The sequence below is a fragment of the Rhamphochromis longiceps genome, linkage group LG23, assembly GCF_057381845.1.
Source record: "Rhamphochromis longiceps isolate RC_006_pf linkage group LG23, R_longiceps_female_GT1.1, whole genome shotgun sequence".
Lineage (NCBI taxonomy): Eukaryota > Metazoa > Chordata > Actinopteri > Cichliformes > Cichlidae > Rhamphochromis > Rhamphochromis longiceps.
In genome coordinates, this window is record NC_140578.1 from 19677394 (window position 1) to 19696271 (window position 18878).

General features: G+C 41.2%; 1 protein-coding gene across 1 annotated transcript; it reads right to left on the reverse strand.

Annotated features, from left to right (window-relative positions):
• Positions 1 to 1014: 1014 nt before the first annotated feature.
• On the reverse strand, positions 1015 to 18558 carry LOC146641781 (prothrombin-like). Its single transcript, XM_085399051.1, has 9 exons — positions 18403 to 18558; positions 12317 to 12610; positions 12112 to 12228; positions 11826 to 11949; positions 4614 to 4781; positions 4365 to 4538; positions 3605 to 3783; positions 3301 to 3371; positions 1015 to 1246 (listed from the first exon to the last, which is right to left on the reverse strand). Exons 1-9 carry the CDS (start codon positions 18473 to 18475, stop codon positions 1091 to 1093), a joined length of 1356 nt encoding a protein of 451 aa, XP_085255177.1. The 5' UTR covers positions 18476 to 18558; the 3' UTR covers positions 1015 to 1090.
• Positions 18559 to 18878: the final 320 nt, after the last annotated feature.

The window sequence follows — 18878 nt, forward strand, 5'->3', positions numbered from 1 at the left end:
CAGATTTTAACTACCATCTTGGACTGCAGCTTGCGATGCAGGTCCGTGAAGAGCTTCTCCACCTCTGTCAGGCTCTGATCTTCAACTGCATTCCCAGATGTTGGAGTTTTAGTCCATCCAGCTGCAGACTAAGGAGAGCTTTTGGCCTTTATTTGGCAAATGTTGGAAGGAAACACAAGCTTATCACTCTACCTCTTAAGAGTTCGTTAATAGTTAATAGCCCACTGGTGCTCAGGAAAAGTTGAGGTCATCTCTGGGCTTGGATTTGGTGGTTAGTTTGTATCACTGCTGTAACTGCAATGCTTTAAACTGAACTTTGGTTAACAGATCTAGAGTAGCACTGCTGGAGAAACTTGTTGAAGTCAAAGAGATCATGAAAATAGCTCAACAGATGAAGATGATTCAGGAGTAAACAAACATAATGAGAACATTTTAGAGCCTCTGTCATGTATGAATAAACAGTAAAGGGGTGTACAGTGCAGCTATAACCTCTGTTTATGTTAACAATCTGTTGACTGGTTGCTACAAACCTCTGGAAAAATTCCCAGAGAACTCCTAAGACCACGTTGGCTTTTTGGTTATTAAATGGTCAGAATGGGAAATTCATAGAGTTGTGCTCAGTTTACACAGCATCATTGCCTTAATAAATTACAGTATATGTAGACCTGTTCAATTTACATTTATAGTCAACACATTAAGATCCATTTTGAGCAGGGAAATCCTGCCCAACCTGAAAATTATCAACACATCCCACATGTGTTGTCTGTGTAGTAAATCCTGGTTTAGGATATGTTGTTTATCAGAATAGTAATGGACTATGAGGCCATGCCTGCCACTGTAGTGACTGCTGCTGTTTGTGCTATCTTGTTTGTATCTGAGCGCGAACTTTGACCTCCTTCTGCCGGTTTGATTTTCTATCTTTGTTCATATAAAAGCTGCTCTGATGGCACTTTAACTCTCTGACTCTTATTGCTGCAAACCAAGGCTTGAATAACACCAGAGGCCAGGGTACAATACGTCGACAATCTTTATTGGGGCCATGTTGCTTAACAGGCTTGAATGTGAAGTGATTGACGTCGATGGTTTGTGTCTACTCATCATCGCTTCCTCGCATCTTTTCGATAACTTTGCCTATCCACTTGGTCATCCTGAACAGGTGAGTGTAGAAGCCGTACTTCCCGTCGCGATCGCAGCCCTCGCTCCATGACACGATGCCGATCTGATACCAGCGGTTCTCTGCCGGGTACTGCACAGGAAGACAGTTTCAAAATAAGACTCATTGTTTGCAAAGGCAGCTATTCTAAATTCTCAGATTGAACCTTTTGTAAATGGTAGAAAAGTCTTTTCAGAGCTGAAAGAACGAAAAACTCTATAAATATTTTAACTCCTTTTTCAGTTTTTAAGCAAAAATGCCAAATAACACTTAACTGTGAGTATGTATTGCTTTATATTGTAAGAAAATAAATGAAGATTTAGGCTGCCAGTTAGGCATATCTGAAGATTACGTAGTTATTCAACTTCTTGTTACTATCCCCCCTGTCTAGAGTTTGCAAAAAACCCTGCTTTTTAATATGTTATATTGTTGTTATGAGAAGAATCTTCAAATCTGTCTTTAAGTTTTAAACTCAACTTTGGGCATTAAAATTGATGAAGTTTTGGGCCGATGTTGACGAAACGGTTTGGGAACCCTATGTTTAAAGATCCTGCCAGAAAAAAGGCCATTCCAAAGAAAAACACAAGTATGTTTCATATGGGACTAAACAGCTGTGTAGGTTTAAGAAATTTGCCCAATAAACCTCACTAACTGGGAATCCTCACTAGTGAATAGTGAGTTTCAGTTCCTACCTTTTGGGTGAAGGTTTCTGGTGCCAAAGGGTATTTGGTAGGTGACCTGAACGTGAACTGCATAACGTTACTGAAACAATGCCAGAGAGAATGTCGGCCGTCATCGAAGCTAAAGGCAATCCAGTGAAATACTGGTGTATGATTGTGCAGTGTATATGTTTTAACACTATGTTAAAGTGCTGTGTGGCACTTTTCAAAACCTAGTGATTTTAAAGACCACAAAAATAATTTATAATCAACTACATGAAAGAATACAGAGTTAAAGCGATAAATAAAATCACATAAATCCTGAACAAACTGTGTGAATCAAATCATCATTGGTGTCCCAGAGAACACACATTTTCCCCTAGAAACCTTTGACATGGAGTTAAACTGGTCTCTAGGCCTGTGTGACTCTGAATTTAGTTGGAGAAAGCATGGCTGTATGACTTTGGCACAAACGAAGCATTGGTAATTCCTAATAAAAACATTTTGCATTTTCAGTAATTTTATATATTTGGGTTGTGGTAAAACATATTAAAGCCATAAAATACTGTTAAAATACTGTTAATGTCCAGATAGATTTTCAGGAAATGTTTAACATTTTTAACGTGTCAGGAACAAAAGTCTAATTACATTGTTCTTCTTGATGATTGAGAATGCATCAAGACGAGGAGTCAAGGAGGCCATTTACGTGAAAAGGGAAAGAGGGGGCCTAAGGGTACATCTTTCACCATCGTGATTGCAGCCATTCCCCAACTCTCTGTGAATGGTACTCATGGCCATTGATCAGTGGGTTTTGGTCAGTGGTTATTGATCAATGGTCATAAGAATTTGCATAATTAAGATTAAGGAACTGACCTCCCAGCCCATTGTTCCTTCAGTGGGCTGGTTTCAGTCATTATGCAAATGTACTGTTTATAAGTTTGGGGAAAGCTGCAGTCAGCTGAGACTGAAGACGTCACTTAGATGAGTGACGAAACGTTTCTCCCACAAAACGCTACATCCAGATGAACAGAATCAACTTTTTGGATAATTACACTGTTGTTCAACTTATAAACAAGAAAGCATTAATTTTGGATATAAATGTTAATTTGATTCTATATGTAACAGTTAACACACTGTGTACATATTTTATTACTATGCGTTAATTAAAACAATGTCCTGAATTTTTAGCAGATTAAATTAATGTATATGTGTGATATTTACATTAAATGTTACAAAGCACTGAACAGAACATATGAAAATCTGTTTAAGTGTTAATATACTGTGTTTTACTGTGCTACTGTATCCTTCTGCAACTGTCTTACACTGCCTTCACTTCTGTGTGTTCTCGTGCCGTCGGTCTTATAATTTATTTAACAAATATTTTATTAAACAGCTGCTTGAGATATAAACCAGATGTTATCTAATGATAAGAAATGGTAAAGAGGAGACTTAATCTATCATTTGTTCTTCTTTCATTGTGATTCTCACCTTCATCACAAAAGGTCCGCCGCTGTCTCCCTCACAGGCGTCTCCACGATGGTTATCGTCTGGTTTATAACCTGAAACAACCAGAGACTGTAATTATAGAGAAACTATGACACCTTCAGGAGATGCAGGATCATCCTGAGAGAAACAGCCAAATTCCATTCAGTGCAGCCAATGAGATGGCAGCATCACTCAGCACACCAGGGGTTTATTCAGGATCAAACAGTTGGACCAAAAATAAGCCAAAGATAAAATATAAACAAGCATTTTCTTGAACAAATGTGGAAAATCTTTTGTTTTGTTTTACCAGCACAGAACATGTTGTCTGTGATCTTGACTGAAGTGGAGCTGCGGCAGATGTTCTGGTCCACTATCGGTAGGTGGATTTGCTGAAGGACTGATGTTAAATTTCTCACTGCAGGGTTCCAGCTTTTCTTCAGGCTCCCCCACCCGGTAACTCGGCCCTTAAAGCCTTCAGACATCAGACTGCCGGAAAAAATACCAGTCAGATATATCACAAGGCCTGTCACCATCCATAGTATAAACCTCACTGAACCAAAGTGTCTCTGACCACAGTTCTTAATAGCACCCTCTACTGGCGCAGTCTTTGCATTACTTTAGACTTTCCAAGAAGACAGAAGGAATCTGTGGGATCTGAAGAATCTTTTAACCCCCTGCAGGATAACTGGAGAAAGGAAAATCGATATCTATGCAGAAATAGCTATGTGACCAAGTTTGAGGACCTGACTTGATTTAATCAAATTGTTGTTTACTGAGGACTTTAAGCAAAGTCCTTGGCACAATAATAAACTGTGTTGATACCTCCCCGATTAATATTTCTAGCAGTATTCAACACCATATGAACAAAATAATCTCTCCAGCAAGCTCTATGTCGGACCCAGAGTCTCCCCCACATAAAAACGCTCCAGATCACTTGACAGAACTGGAAATTCAATTCTCCATTCAAGACACATTTTCACTTGTTTCCTTTCATTTGGTGGGAAATATAATTAAAGAATTTGGTCTGAACTTGTCAACTTTTAATTGGTTGCAAATGTTTGTCTTACAACTTGGCGACGGGCTTGCTGGGCAGGCAGATAGGATGGATCTTATCAGTGAACGTGACCGGCCTTCTCATGTGCAGCAGAGCGATGTCACAGTTCAGGTTTTCCTTCCAGTTGTACTTGGGGTGGACAATGATTTCATCAATTACCACAACCTTCTCAATGCCACGCTCAAACCTAGAAAAAAATGACATAATTCCAACAGGCCTTCAAATGAAACTAATGATAATTAAGACAGACACGCCTTTTTACATGGTGCTTCTGTGTTTTCCCAGGCGGCCCAGTATATCGCTGACAGTGAAGTTCTTGTTCCAGGGTGGGTAAAGGATGCAGTGAGCTGCAGTGAGGATCCACTGATCACTGATCAGACTGGCTCCACACAAAAACTCCTGTGGGCTACGCCTGTACAGCATCACCTGCCTGCAAACAACAAAATTATTTATTAAGTTAGAAATATAAGTTGAGTCAAAAACAGTTTGTATCTTAATGGTTCTTTTATTTATTTCTGATTGGCAGGATCCCACAACCTTTTTTCTTTTATTTATTAATTGTAGTGAGTCAATTTTTCTTTCTTGGTGTGTTTTCTAAGGACATTGTCAAGATTTAAAAGCTATTGATGTTTCTTCTTTTCGGTATATTCTTGGCAAAGGAGAATCTTCATTGGATGTTTGCTCTTACAGTTCTAATGGGCAGAGTGAGGCCTGTAGATTCTGTTGGATCTACAGTGTAAAAAACTTGCGTGGGAAGAACAAATGTGTCAGGATTGCACCATTTGTGAGGGGAAGAATGTAATCACAGATATATTCCTGCAAACAGAACATTTCTTTGGCCTCAATATTTAACTGCTCACTGTGGAATGTATACATATTACTAATTTGTCACTTACCACTGTTTAGATTCCTCCATCAGCTGACACAGAGGTCACCCAAATGAGTATGGTTGTGGCGTATGGCTATGCATAATAACTGGAAGACCTGGTCCACCCTTTGCATCATAACCTGGGCCGGCAGCATGACTTTCAAATCTGTCTCAGCTTTTTTACAACAAAGAAAAGATACCGAAAACCTTCCCTGTTTCATACTTTTATTTATTTGCTTGATGTTACTTACTGTAAGTCTTTGAATCAGCGAAGCCTGCAAGCACAGACCTAACAGAGCCCTTCACTTTTTCTATTTCCTTGCTACCTCAGCTCTTTCTTTTGGGTATTTTATTTACCTTTGAAGCTACTTGATTTTCAAATTCCAATTTTATTTGTCACGCTCACAATCATACACAGTACAACATGTAGTGAAATGCTTATTGTTATGCAATGCCTATAGTAAAGAAATTTGCAAAATTTACAAATTTTATGTTTTAGTAGTTTACAGTAAAAAAAATTACACTTTGAAAAATGTACATAAAAAGAGGCAATAAGAGTTCCATAAAAAAGATCTAACAGATTTAAAGAATAAATTAAGAATTTAACCTAACAGGTAAAGAGTAAACTAAGAGTTAAAGGTAAATTATAAGATAAAAAAAGTAGAATGTACAAATAGACAATTTAAAAAAGAAAGTATAAGAATCGTGCAAATAAACAGAGTGTCTGCGGCGATTTGATGTATAAGAGCCCAGACTACCCCTGGTTCAGGGCCCAAATAGACTGGGGGAAGAAGCTCCTCCTCATTCTTTCTGTTTTGACCTTAAAGGATTGACCTCAACAGTGAGAAAAGTTCATTGTTGGGATCGGAGAGGTCTATCATGATCTTTCTGGCTTTGGTCTTGCAACGTTTAGTGTAGACAGACAGCAGGTCAGGAAGCTCAGAGCAAATGATGAGGATGATGATGAAAAAGCTTTATTTATCACTTGCTTTTGGCTGAGCGCACCACTCTTTCAAGATCTTGTCTGTCCTGCTTGGTGCTGTTCCCATACCAGGTGCAGATGTTTCCCATCAGGATGCTCTTGATGGTGCAGGAGTAGAAGTTAAGCACCCTCAGCAGCAGATGGAAGTTTCTAAGTCTTCTGGGGAAGAAGAGATGCTGGCGAGCTTTCTTGAACAGGGTGTTGATGTGACATGACCATGACAGGTCCTAAGTGATGCAGACACCCAGGTACCGGAAGCTGTCCACTCTCTCCACTGGCGCATCACTGATGATCAGGGGCTCGTAATTCCTCGCCTGCTTTGTACTGAAGTCCATAATCAGCTCCTTAGTCTTGCTGAGGTTAAGCAGGAGGTTGTTCTCCTGATACCACTTCTCCAGGTCCATAATCTCCTCCAGGTAGGCCTTCTCGATATTGTCAGAGATCAGGCCCAACACAACAGTGTCATCTGCAAACTTGACAATGGAGGTGGTATCTGATGTGGCTACACGGTCGTAAGTATACAGTGAGTACAGCAGGTGGCTTAAAACACAGCCTTAAGGCACGTACTGAATGAGATGTAGGGAGAGACTTGTTTTCCCATCCTCACTGATTTGGTCTGTCTGTAAGGAATTTGAGGATCCACTGGCACAGTGATGAGCTGAGTCCTAGATCCTTCAACTTGGTGAAAAGCTTTAAGGGAATTATTGTCTTGAATGCAGAACTGTAGTCCATGAACAGCATCCTAACATAATTCCCTCTGCCAGTGTCCAGGTGACTCAGGGATGTGTGAAGCAGGTGTGATATGGCATTGTCTGTGGAAGATTAGTCTGGTATGCAAACTTAAGTGGGTCAATGGTGGCAGAAAGTGAAGAAGTGATGTGGTCTCTTACCAGTCCCTCAAAACACTTCATCACTGTTGATATCAGTGCTACTGTGGCTGTGCGATATGACCGAAATCTCATATCCCGATATAAGACATCTATCGTCCCGATAACAATATAAATTACAGAAATGTCACATTTTCTGTAGATTCTGTGAATCTCGGACAGCTCGATTTGCGTGAATTGTTTCCAGCTGGGCGTCATTTACCTGGAGTCGAGTGTTTTAACCGATGTAAGAAACTTTACATTTTTAGACATAAGTTGTAACAGCCGCCGTTTACTTTGTAAGTATTTATTACACAGTGTGCTGTGGAGAAAAGCCTGTTCTAACATTTGAGTCTAAGGTTTATTTTTTAGCACCTGACGGCTCTTTTTGCTTCTCATCCATAAAAGCATACTTGATTCAGTTTATTTTGAAAAGCCTCAACAGGATCTTGAGCTTTATTGTGAAAGGTTTATGTAGAAAATAAACAAGCGGACATGCGTTGATTTTACCGTCGTTGTTGCTAATGACAACACATAAAAACAGGCGCTTGTCTGTCCGTAGTGTGGTTATATTAAATATAAGAGAAAGAGAGAACTTTAAGGAATGTAATATAGCCACTACAGTGACCATCCAAACTATGAAAAAATATTGCTGTAAACAGTTTATTTTGCGACACCACGAAACAAACGATAAATGAAACAATAGATGTTTTTATATCGTCATCTGATATATATTGTTATATTGATGTGATGGCATGCCACACATGGTAAGCTCCACACCTCACCACCAGTTGATTCACGTTAGTTTAATTTACAGTCACTACTTTAATATATTCTACTTATTGTTCAATATCGTTTCTTTATTAAATGTATTTATTTTTCAATCACACCTTCCAATGTTTATATGGCGTGCACACATATTAACCTTGCAAGGTCAAAGTTCTGTTTTATGTTATATTAATACATCTTTCTTTGTTTGAGTTACCTGGGGTTTGGCTTCTCCTCCTGTCTGGTAAAAGGTGTGGCAAAGGGCTGGGAGACAGCCTAATTGGATAGCACCACATGCTTCATTGCCTGGGGGGTGTTTCATGTTTGTTTAATTGTTTTGTATTAGTTGGTTATATGGCAGCCATCTTGTTTTCCCCCGTGTGTGTCATTTGGTTTGGCTAAGTCAGTATTTAAGTTTCCCCATGTGTCATTTCAGCAGGTCAGTTTACCATATGTTTGTTTGAGGTTTTTGTTAATTATTATCTTGAGTTTAGTCTATTGAGTTGACCTCTTTTATTGGTCTGCCTGTTTAAGTTTTGGCTTTGTTAAATATATTTTCATATTTTTGGGTCAATAAAACCCCTTTTTTGAATTAAAACCACCTGTGTCCTTTATGCTTTACTGCTTGGTCCTTGACAATCGAACAGCCCTAAGTGCTACTGGACGATAATCATTGTGGCAAGCGGGCTGTTGTTTCATAAAAACAGGAACAACGATGGACTGTTTGAAGTACATGGGAACCACTGCTTGGGCCAGGGAGAGGTTTAAGATCACTGTGAACACCGGTACTAGCTGGTCAGTGCAGGCTTTCAGGACCCAACCAGGGATTGCATCTTCTCCTGCTGCTGTTCACTCTCCTGAACAGCGTTGAAAGCATTGTTCCTTACTGGTCCTCTCCACACACATGCAGCCATTTGTTGTGTTATTTGCTGCAGCGTCAAAGCGAATATAAAATGTGTTCAGCTTATCAGCCAGTGAAGCGTTGGCATTCATCACTGAAGAAGCTGTCTGTTTATAGTCTGTTATTGTCTGCAGTCCCTTCCATTGGCTCCTAGAGTCGCACTGTTGTAGCTGTGACTCTAGTTTTTCCCCGTAGCTCCGCTTTGCCTTTGCAACCACGCTGCGCACATTGTAAGCAGCCTTGTATTGGTCCATATTACTGGAGACGCGACCCGCTTTGTAGGCAGTGGTGTGCGATCTCAGAGCGTCGTGGATGTTTTTATCCACCCACGGCTTCATCCACTAGTTTCCTGATATATCCCACAACCACTTACGTAAACATGTTGATGCCATCAGAGCTGCACCGAAACATGTTCCAGTCTGCGTCATCCAGTGCATCCATCCAGCGTGCGATCTCTCTCCTGATTGGTGCTTCCTGCTTTAGTCTTTGTAAACAGACACGAGGAAGATGATGGTGTGGTCCACTTTTCCAAATGCCGGCAGAGACTGTGCTTTGTAGCAGTCTTTGAATGGATTGGTCTAATGTCCTTGTGCCCCTGGTGGGGAAGGGGATGTGTTGGTGAAGGTTATGAAATGTGCATTTGAGATTTACTCTGTTAATAGCTCCCATAACTATGAGAGCAGCATCCTAGTGAAGTGTTTGTTTTTGTGTGAGAGCCTCATGTAGTTCACATAAGGCAGAGTCTGAGTCCGTGTGTGACAGAATATAAACAGTGCAGGCAATGACCGCAGTGAATTCCTGAGGAAGACAGAAAGGGTGACATTTAACGATCAAAAGTTCCAGATTGGGTGAGCAAGAGCTTGTGAGTGGAAAAATGCTTGTGCTATCGCATCATCTCTTTTCTTCCTCGGTGCCATTGTTTTGTTTATTTCTTTTCTTCGGTAGACCGAGAAAGTATCGCTAGGTTCAGCAATGTCTCGGTGACAGTGTTGGGAAGGTTACTTTTAAAATGTATTCCACTACAGATTACAGAATACATGCCCCAAAATGTATTTTGTAACATATTCCGTTACGTTACTCAATGACAGTAACGTATTCTGAATACTTTGGATTACCTATTATATTATCGTGCTTTTTACAACTACATGAATGTACTATTACTGTGTGATTTATTACTTTTACTGAAGGTTACTCGCCATACCAATACCGACTAGATTTTTAAATCTTAATATAAAATGAGTAACAGTAGCGTGGACATTAGGTAAGGCTGCACATTTTGCAGCGATCTCGTATAGAAAACTATTCTGCACGTATATAAAACAGGTCCGCGGCTCTAAACCGTAGTAAAGGGACCTCTGGCTAATGTGTCGGGTTCGTGTCGGGCTCATAGCCGAAAAATAGCTTTACTTTGTTGTGTGGGTCAACTTTGCTAGCGAGAGACAGAGAAAGGCGTCGAAAGGCTGCTCCAACGGAGCTTATTGTTTCGGAGAAAAACACGAACACAGCGTACAGTCCAGTCTTAATAGCTTAATTACAACTGGGCTCGTCAGGCACTCTTTTTGGCTGCAGTGGTTATTATTATATTTGCATGGTTCCAGCTCCCGTTTCTGCTCAATGACAGCTCGTACTTTTCCTTTTTCTCCCTCCCTCGCTCACAGACACATAACGTATATGGCAGTCCATTCTCCCAGCAGCACGGACTACACTGCCCATGAGGCTACAATCTTTAGGGCGATGCCTGTAACACTCTGCCTATTGCTGTCACGGTTCTGGATCAGTTTGACCCAGTATTTTGAGTTATGCTTTTGGTGTGTTTTGCATTTTGGATTCTTTTCTTATTATGATGATAATGATGATTATGATTCTATGTTTCGGTTATTCTTGTTTAAGGATTAGTTCGTAGGTTTTTGTGTTCTCATGTTTATTGCAGGTTTAGTTCAGTGTCTAGTCTATCTCTCTGTGTCGTGTCTGCGTGTTTGTTTAGTGGTGTCTTGTTTCCTGTTTTACTCTGAAGGCTCATGTTCCCGTCTTATGTCAGTGTTTCTAGCTTTGTTCCTTCTGTCTTATCAGGTCTTATTCCTCCCAGCTGTGTTCCCCTTCTGTCTCTAATTTCTTGATGACTGCCTCAGTGTATTTAAGCCCAGTGTGTCATTGTGTCAGTGTCAGATCGTCTGTTATCCTCACCTCGTATTTTCCCTTATTGTGACACTGTGTTCATAGCCTGCTTAGTTACTCTGTGTTTATAGTTTTTTCCATAGTTCCTTCACAGAGTGCCTTAGCCTTCTTAGTTTACACAGTGTTCTCTGTCTTCTTAGTTTTCCCAGTTTCAGTGTCCCCTAGTGTTTTTGTTATGCCTGCAGCCACAATAAAGGCTTGCCTTATTTTGGAAACCTAGTTCTGTCTCCACCGTGTCTGCTCTTGGGTCTACCTCATTCCTCACGCCGGCGCGCCCCGCCGTGACAATTGCCTTCATATTAAATCATTTTTGTGAATATTTTTTTAAAATATTTCTTCACGTCATTATGCGGGCCGCAAGTAGAGGTGACATGGGCCGCGAGATTGAAACACAGGCATTAGAATAGAGAGGGCATAGCCGAACATATGAAACAGGAAAATACCGCTGTGTAATCCCTTTATTTCAGCAAAGTAACTGTATTCTGAATACCACCTTTTTAAACGGTAACTGTAACGGAATACAGTTACTCATATTTTGTATTTTAAATATGTAACGGCGGTACATGTATTCCATTACTCCCCAACACTGCTCGGTGAAGCAGAGGATGATGCAGTCCCGAATGTCTCTCTGAAACTTGACTCTGGCCCTGAGGTCATCACCCTTGTTCTTGATGGACTGACGATTGGCTAGCAGTATACTGGGCATGGATACACTGTGTGTGTGAGCCCCTAGCATATGTTACTGTTTTTATGTTTTAGGTGCTATAGCACTGCAGTCTCCTGAATTTTGGGATAAATTAAGTATATCTTATGTTACTTTGATAATCTCCTGATGGGAGTCTGGTCTGTTTTGACAGACATCCAGAACAATTTTGTCAATCATCCTTAAAGTCATGTTTATCTAGTGTCATTACCATGGAGCTGAGCCCACTTCAGCGTCATCACCCCCAACGATACGACACCATCTGCTGAAAAGCATGCATGCTTCGTTTGCATCTGTTTTGTTCTTCTTTTCAAACAGGGGACGCTGTCCACAATCTACAGCACAAGAAGTAAATAAAAACTTTGATAGATGGTCAAACACAACAAAACTATTAACAGGCTAGATGGATCACCTGCTTCTTGAATTGTTCTCTTTCAGCTTTTTGGGGTACAGTGAATACCTGATGCTTGCTGTCACTGCCCATTAAGTGCACTCACCATCCTCTCCTTGTCCAAACGTGCGAGGACTGAAAAGGTTTTTCCTGGCCTGACCTAAGACGGAGCGCTCCCTGCCTTCGGTCACAGTTGTTTGCTCAGGCCCTAATAGTGGGTCATCTGCAGGAAACAGGTGGACAATTGAAAAGGTAAGGGGCAGGTAAACAGGAGGATTTATTTAATAGTGGATTGTAGGTTTGTACTCTACCACATAGCTGCAGATCACAGTAGTCCATTGTTATATTTCCAGCAATCCTGACATAGCACCAGGGGCCCTCAGAGTCACCGTCAGGATTTCGGCACTTGTTGGTCTGTAGCTGAACTTCAGGGATGAACTCTTTGTCCCGACTGAGGGTTTTTACCTCCGGTAATGACCATGGCAGGCAGGTGTGACCTCCTATGGTAACACTTAGGTCCCCATTATATTCTATACCATAATTGGGCAAGCACACTATAGGTTTGTGTGGTTTCGTTGCCACAGTGGGTGGGACAAAGTCTTCACCTTCAACAAAAATAAATAAATAAATAAAAAAAGACAGATCAGCTGGCAGAACAAGGAGTGCATATTGCAGAGAAATTTAATCCTAGATTGTATATGAGCCCTGAAACACTCCAGGATGTAAGAAGAGTTCAGCAGTGATGTGGAAACCAGAGACTGTGGAAGAAATTCAGTGACTTGTGAGCAGCTCATTTTAGGTGTTGACATGGCTTTCCAACATTACTAGCACAAGAGTGTCAACTAGCCTAAAATGGTGCAAGAATATTAATTATTATCATTTGTGACACAGGACCCCGTGAACATACATATGCACGCACTGGCGTCAGGTTGGATTAACAGTCCTTTTTATTTGTGGCAATGCAACAACCATGGCGCCAACTCCTCCGCAGCCCCTATCAGCTGCTCCAGCACCACAGCGTGCCGATCCGCCTGGTTGGATTAACAAGGGTGGATTAACAATCATTTTATTTGTGGCAATGCAACTGTGGTTTTTAGCCTTGATCAGCTCAGGACACAGACACTCCTTACTTGTTGCCACACACTCCTCTCCTGCCAGACTGTCACTATCAAAAAGAGCAGACACACAGTCAATTAACCTGCGAGGTACACCTGTTCTTCCCGCCTCTGTGCCGCCCTACGAGCTCACTGAAACCAGAAACCATCGCACCTCCTTTTTGGTCTTGGGGCACGGGCATGATGTTATCGTCGCTGTCTTCTCTACCTGAGGGCGCATCTGCTGGCCCCCCAAGTGGTACCCCAGATACTGTACCTCTCTCCGCCCAACCGCACACTTCTTCGGGTTGGCCGTGAGCCCCGCCTGCCTCAGGGACTCCAGGAGAGCGGCCACCCGCTGCACATGCTCCGCCCAGGTGTCACTATAGATGATAACATCATCCAGGAAGGCGTCGGAATATTCAGTGTGTGGCCGCAATACCCGGTCAATGAGGCACTAGAATGTGGCCAGGGCTCTGAACAAGCCAAACGGATTGGTACAACCCACGAATTGGTACAAACCGTACAAAGTGAAGAAGGCAGTTTTTTTTCCCAGGACAGACACGTGAATCTGCCAGTTCTTAAGTTTCTCCAGTGCCAGTGTAAAAAATTGGGCAATGCCCAACAAAGAGTTCGTTGACCCGGGGCATTGGATGCACATCAAACCGTGACACTTCATTCAACTTAAAATAGGAGCTGGAAGAAGGGAGCAATACAAGCACTTATCCCCCCGATGAAAATTGCCTGAGTCTAGCCGCTCTGTTGTACAAGCTCTGTTGATGCTGCTGGGTCTGGAGTAAATTTTCTCGTGAGAGCCACCCCAAAGAGTAAAGCTTTAATCTCAGGTCCAGCATGTATTGAGTTTCATTTTTTGCAGGGCTCGGATCTTCCTCCCAGTTTTCTTTAATCACGTCGAGCACTCCCTGTGGTTGCCTGCCGTGGCTACCTGCCACGGGGGGTGCCACAGCAACTCAAAGGGAGAAAATCCCGTGGTGGCCTGGCACACCTCCAGCACTGTGAACAACAGAGGGTCTAACCAGCAATCCCAATTGCATTTATCCTTGTGAATTAACTTATGGATCATATCATGGATTTTAACGTTTTTAACGATTTTAACGTCTTATTCAGCTGATCCACCAACCCATCACTCTGAGGGTAAATGGTAAATGGCCTGTATTTGTATAGCACTTTACTTAGTCCCTAAGGACCCCAAAGCGCTTTAGACGTTCAGTCATCCACCCATCCACATACACATTCACAAGCTACATTGTAGCCACAGCCACCCTGGGGCGCACTGACAGAGGTGAGGCTGCCAGACACTGGCACCACCAGGCCCTCTGACCACCACCAGTAGGCAACGGGTGAAGCGTCTTGCCCAAGGACACAACGACTGAGACTCTCGGAGCCGGGGCTCGAACTGGCAACCTTCCAATTACAAGATGAACTGCCAACTTTTGAGCCACGATCGCCCCAGGGTGGTAGATGCTAATGCGAATAGATTTGCCCAATAATCCATGTAGTTTCTTCAGCTGAGACTGAAGCAGTCACTTGGATGAGTGAAGAAACACTTCTTCCACAGAAAACGCTACATCCTTTGGAGGTGGGGTGCCCCCGGCCTCTCGGCCTGGGGCTCGGTCACTCAGGCACAGCTGGGGGCCGGCGGAGCTCACGGGCGCGTCACTGCAACTCCCCCTGACTTCTGCTCCGCGGCTGCTGGGCGAGCCCTCATCTGGGACTCTCCTCAGCTCTTACTGGAACAGTGGCGCGGCTGCCCCTCTGTTGGTCTTCCATGGTCTCTTGTGTTCTGGGGGCCTCTGGATGTCTGGAGTTTTGATCTCCTCCATACCCGCTTCACACCCTGGAGGACGGGGCTGTGGCCCCCCCACACTCCCTAGCAGATCATTACATGGAGAAACCTTTGGAATGCAAGCATGCTGATCCACACAGGTATGCACACATGGGTATTCACAGACGCGGACTAAAGCTTTCTTGGCTGCTGCCTCAAAGCACACTGTGCGCTGTCTATCTTGCGTGCTGCACAATATCGTTTACTATTTAGTAAATATTGATATCTATGACTAGCTAGTTTATTGTGATGGTGCTTTGTTTTCTCTATTATTATGTTGCTCTTTGTTGTTTGCTGTCTCCTCCGTTTGTTTTTTTTGTTTGTTTGTTTTTTTTCTCCATACAGGTGACCCAGGAGTTCTTTTTTTTTTTTCTCTCTCTTCCCCCCCCTTCTCACCGTCTCTTCTCCCCTTTGGTTTTCTTTCTTTCTCTCCCCCTCTTTCTCTCATTCATTCCCCCTGTCCTATTTATTAAAAAAAAAAAAAAAAAGACAAAGGATGAACTGAAGCTCTGCCATCACGTAATGTCGCATACTGCTGTTTCTGATGTCATTTAGAAAAAACAAAAAGAAAAAAAAAGAAAAAAGAAAAAAAGAAAACGCTACATCCAGATGAACAGAGTCAACTTTTGGGGAATCCGTATAGTTCCTTTAGTGTGCGAGACATGAACAATCTGCCCTGGTCAGTCAGTATTTCCTTAGGAATACCGACTAGGGAGATGACCTGAAACAGTGCTTGTGCCACGCTCCTCACGGAGATGGTACACAGCAGCAGCGCTTCCGGGTATCACGTCAAATAATCCACCAGGACAGATACGAATTGATAGCCGCATGCACTCCGGTAAAATGGCCTGATGAGGTCTATACGAATACGTTCAAACCAGAGGCGGAGCCAGACATTTGAAACACCTGGGACTAGCCCTAAAGAGTAGTATGCACGTGGGATTTTTATTTTATTTTATTTTTTTTTTGGGGGGGATGTAGAAATGACTGAAAGATTAATAGGCTCTGTTTTGAGTTTCGTTCAAAAAAGAATGACTTCATATAGGAAAAAAATATATCACATATGCAGGACACCTTAAACTAGTTTTTTAATTAAGCAGCAAGGCAGAACAAAGTCGGGGCTGCATCAAGACACACGGACTAAACCCCAATTCAACCAGACCCAGAACTGATCTGGAATTAAAACAGGACTACAACAGTTCAAAATCAGGACTACTTAGGACTTAACCAAGACAGAACCAGAATCAGAACTAGATGATAGTAGCACTAAAAATCATCATAGACCTGCACTACACTTATTTTTTAATTCTACCAAAGTCCACTATTTAGATTGAGAAAAGTTTATATAAATATTTAACCTTGTTGTGCAAACAAGCCAACTTTAATTTATATATTATATATTTTATCTTATTCTTCCCAGTTAAATTTACCCTTCATTCTAATTTGTGTTGTACAGTTATTTCATTTTTAACCTTAATTTATATTTTATTCCTTCCTAGTTAAATTTACCCTTTTTAATTTTTCATATTTATTTCCTATCTTATTCATAGCCTTTTCCTTTTGTTTTCTTTAGGTCACGAGCAGTTGTCCAAGCATTTCACTACATATCGTACTGTGTATGACTGTGTACGTGACAAATAAAATTTGAATTTGAATTTGAATTTGAAGCCTGCATAACTTAATAATTTGAAAAATAACAAACCTAAAAAGAAACACTAGGTACGAGATACATGAGGACCTATGATACGGTGATACTTTTGGTAAACAACCATTTGACTAACATGTGTGTCTCACCTGCTCTTGTTCCCTCTCTGTTCTGTCCTCTCTCGCCCTCTCTGCTCCTCTCTCTCCCTCTTTGTGCTGACAATCATCAAATATACAGTTGAAACCAGATATTTACACACTCTTCAGATAAAAACACAAACACTTTTTTAATTGTAACATCAAATCAGACTAAATGTTTATTTTTTTAGATTGATAAATATAAAAAACATATTTGTTAACTTTAAGAGTAAAGAGAGAAACTATCTGTATTTCTTAATTGCAAATGGCACCAAATTGTATTCAAAACTGAGCCACACTTATAGAGCTCCACAATTCTTTTTCTGGTGTTTTGGTTGATATCTCTTGATTTTCCCATGTCAAAGAAACAGGCTCTGTGTTTTGCCTTATATGCATCCACAGGTGTGCCACCAATTTACTCACATGGACTCTGCTAACCTATCAGAAGCTTCTTCAGCTCAGAATGGAATCGTATGGAGTTTTCTTATTAATTAACAATAAACTTAGTGTATATGTGGCCCTAAATTTGATGAAAGTGATAAAAATAGACAGCTCTGTCTCTCTTTATTCTGACATTTAACTAATTCAAAAGATATTTCAATATTTATTTAACCAAAACAAAACAAGTTTACTCTAAATTGATGTTGTACAGTAAAAAACTGTTCTTGTGTTTTCCATAAAGTGTAAATATCTGGTTTCAACTGTGAATATACTGCTGTGTATTGAAATTCCTCTTGTTTTGCACAGAAATATACTGAACAACATACAAAGCATAATATATAAAATAACATCTACCAGAGTGTTTTCTTTGAAAGAAGCCCCTTATGTCCATTCTTGTATTTCAGTACATTACTGAAACCGATTTATTTAGCCGTGGAGGGTAACAACTGAAAATATGAAAAAAACACACATGTAAGCTAAGACTCTCTAAAGAAACAGCATTGTTGTTGTTCGGCTTTTCATTTCGTCATTTGTTGATTCACTCGAAGAGCAAATAACGTAATATGGGTCAAGTGATCAATTTGACATCAATCTTTCGTGATACACCGTCATATTGACATTATTTGTACAGTACGAATGATTTTCTTTGGTACCTGGTCAAACTTCAGTTCTCCTCTGTCTGCCTGGCTGCGTTTCTCTAACAGCGCACTGGCAGGCAGCAGCTGCCCCGCCCCACTTAGTGTCTGAGCTCGGATCATACCAATATTAGGGGAGATTTACGCACAGTCGTAAATTCCCACAGTGTGCACTATGTGCTTCGAATATTATGTGTAGTTTTTGTTTTATACACTTGTCAGCCAGGCATCTTTTTGGAAATGCAGGTAAGCCCGCGTGGCTGGGTTGCCTGGGCTGACCAGGTGACCAACAATATCCATCACTTGGGCCACACCACCGGACCACGGATGATTAATATAAAATGATTAATATAAACTTTTTGGGATTGGATTTACACAAAAATGCATTATGTGGTCCTACAAAATGCATTTTTCTACTTTTTTTTTCTTTCTAGTATCAGTGAAGATTTTATCATATTCAAATGACACAATATGCATTGCTACATACATACATATATTCAAACCAAAGTACAATTTTGATCTAGATTATTCATATTACTGTTATTGTACACATTGCAAATACCCTTGATCCTACTTTAAAGAGGAAAGGAGTTCATTACCATGGTCTGCCACACAGCTGTGCAGGAGAAACAGCAGCAGAACAGCAGCAGGTTTTGATGTTGGTTCCACCATGATCCAGAACTCTGAGCAGAACCTCAGAACCAGATCCAGCAGTACTCAGTGTGTCCTTCTTTGTTTGTCCGTCTATGTCTCTCTGCCTGTCCTCTGGAGGGGGGGGATTATTGACCAAAGGGTCAAAGTTTGAGCCAGACTGATAAGTCAGTTATGTTTAAACCTACATGTTTACTTTTTCTCAAGAACTCGAGTCCTACTGTGAGTTAATACTGCTGTAGTTTAACACAACGGCTCTGAAACTATACATGAATTATTGTTTGGTATTAAAACATATGAGATTCATATGACAAGTCACAATTTACAAAATAACAAGTCCCTAAAAAATCTTAAAATGTCTTGATTTGGCCTGTATCATCTTTGGGACATTTCTTACATTCGAACACCTGCAGTGTTTTTGAAA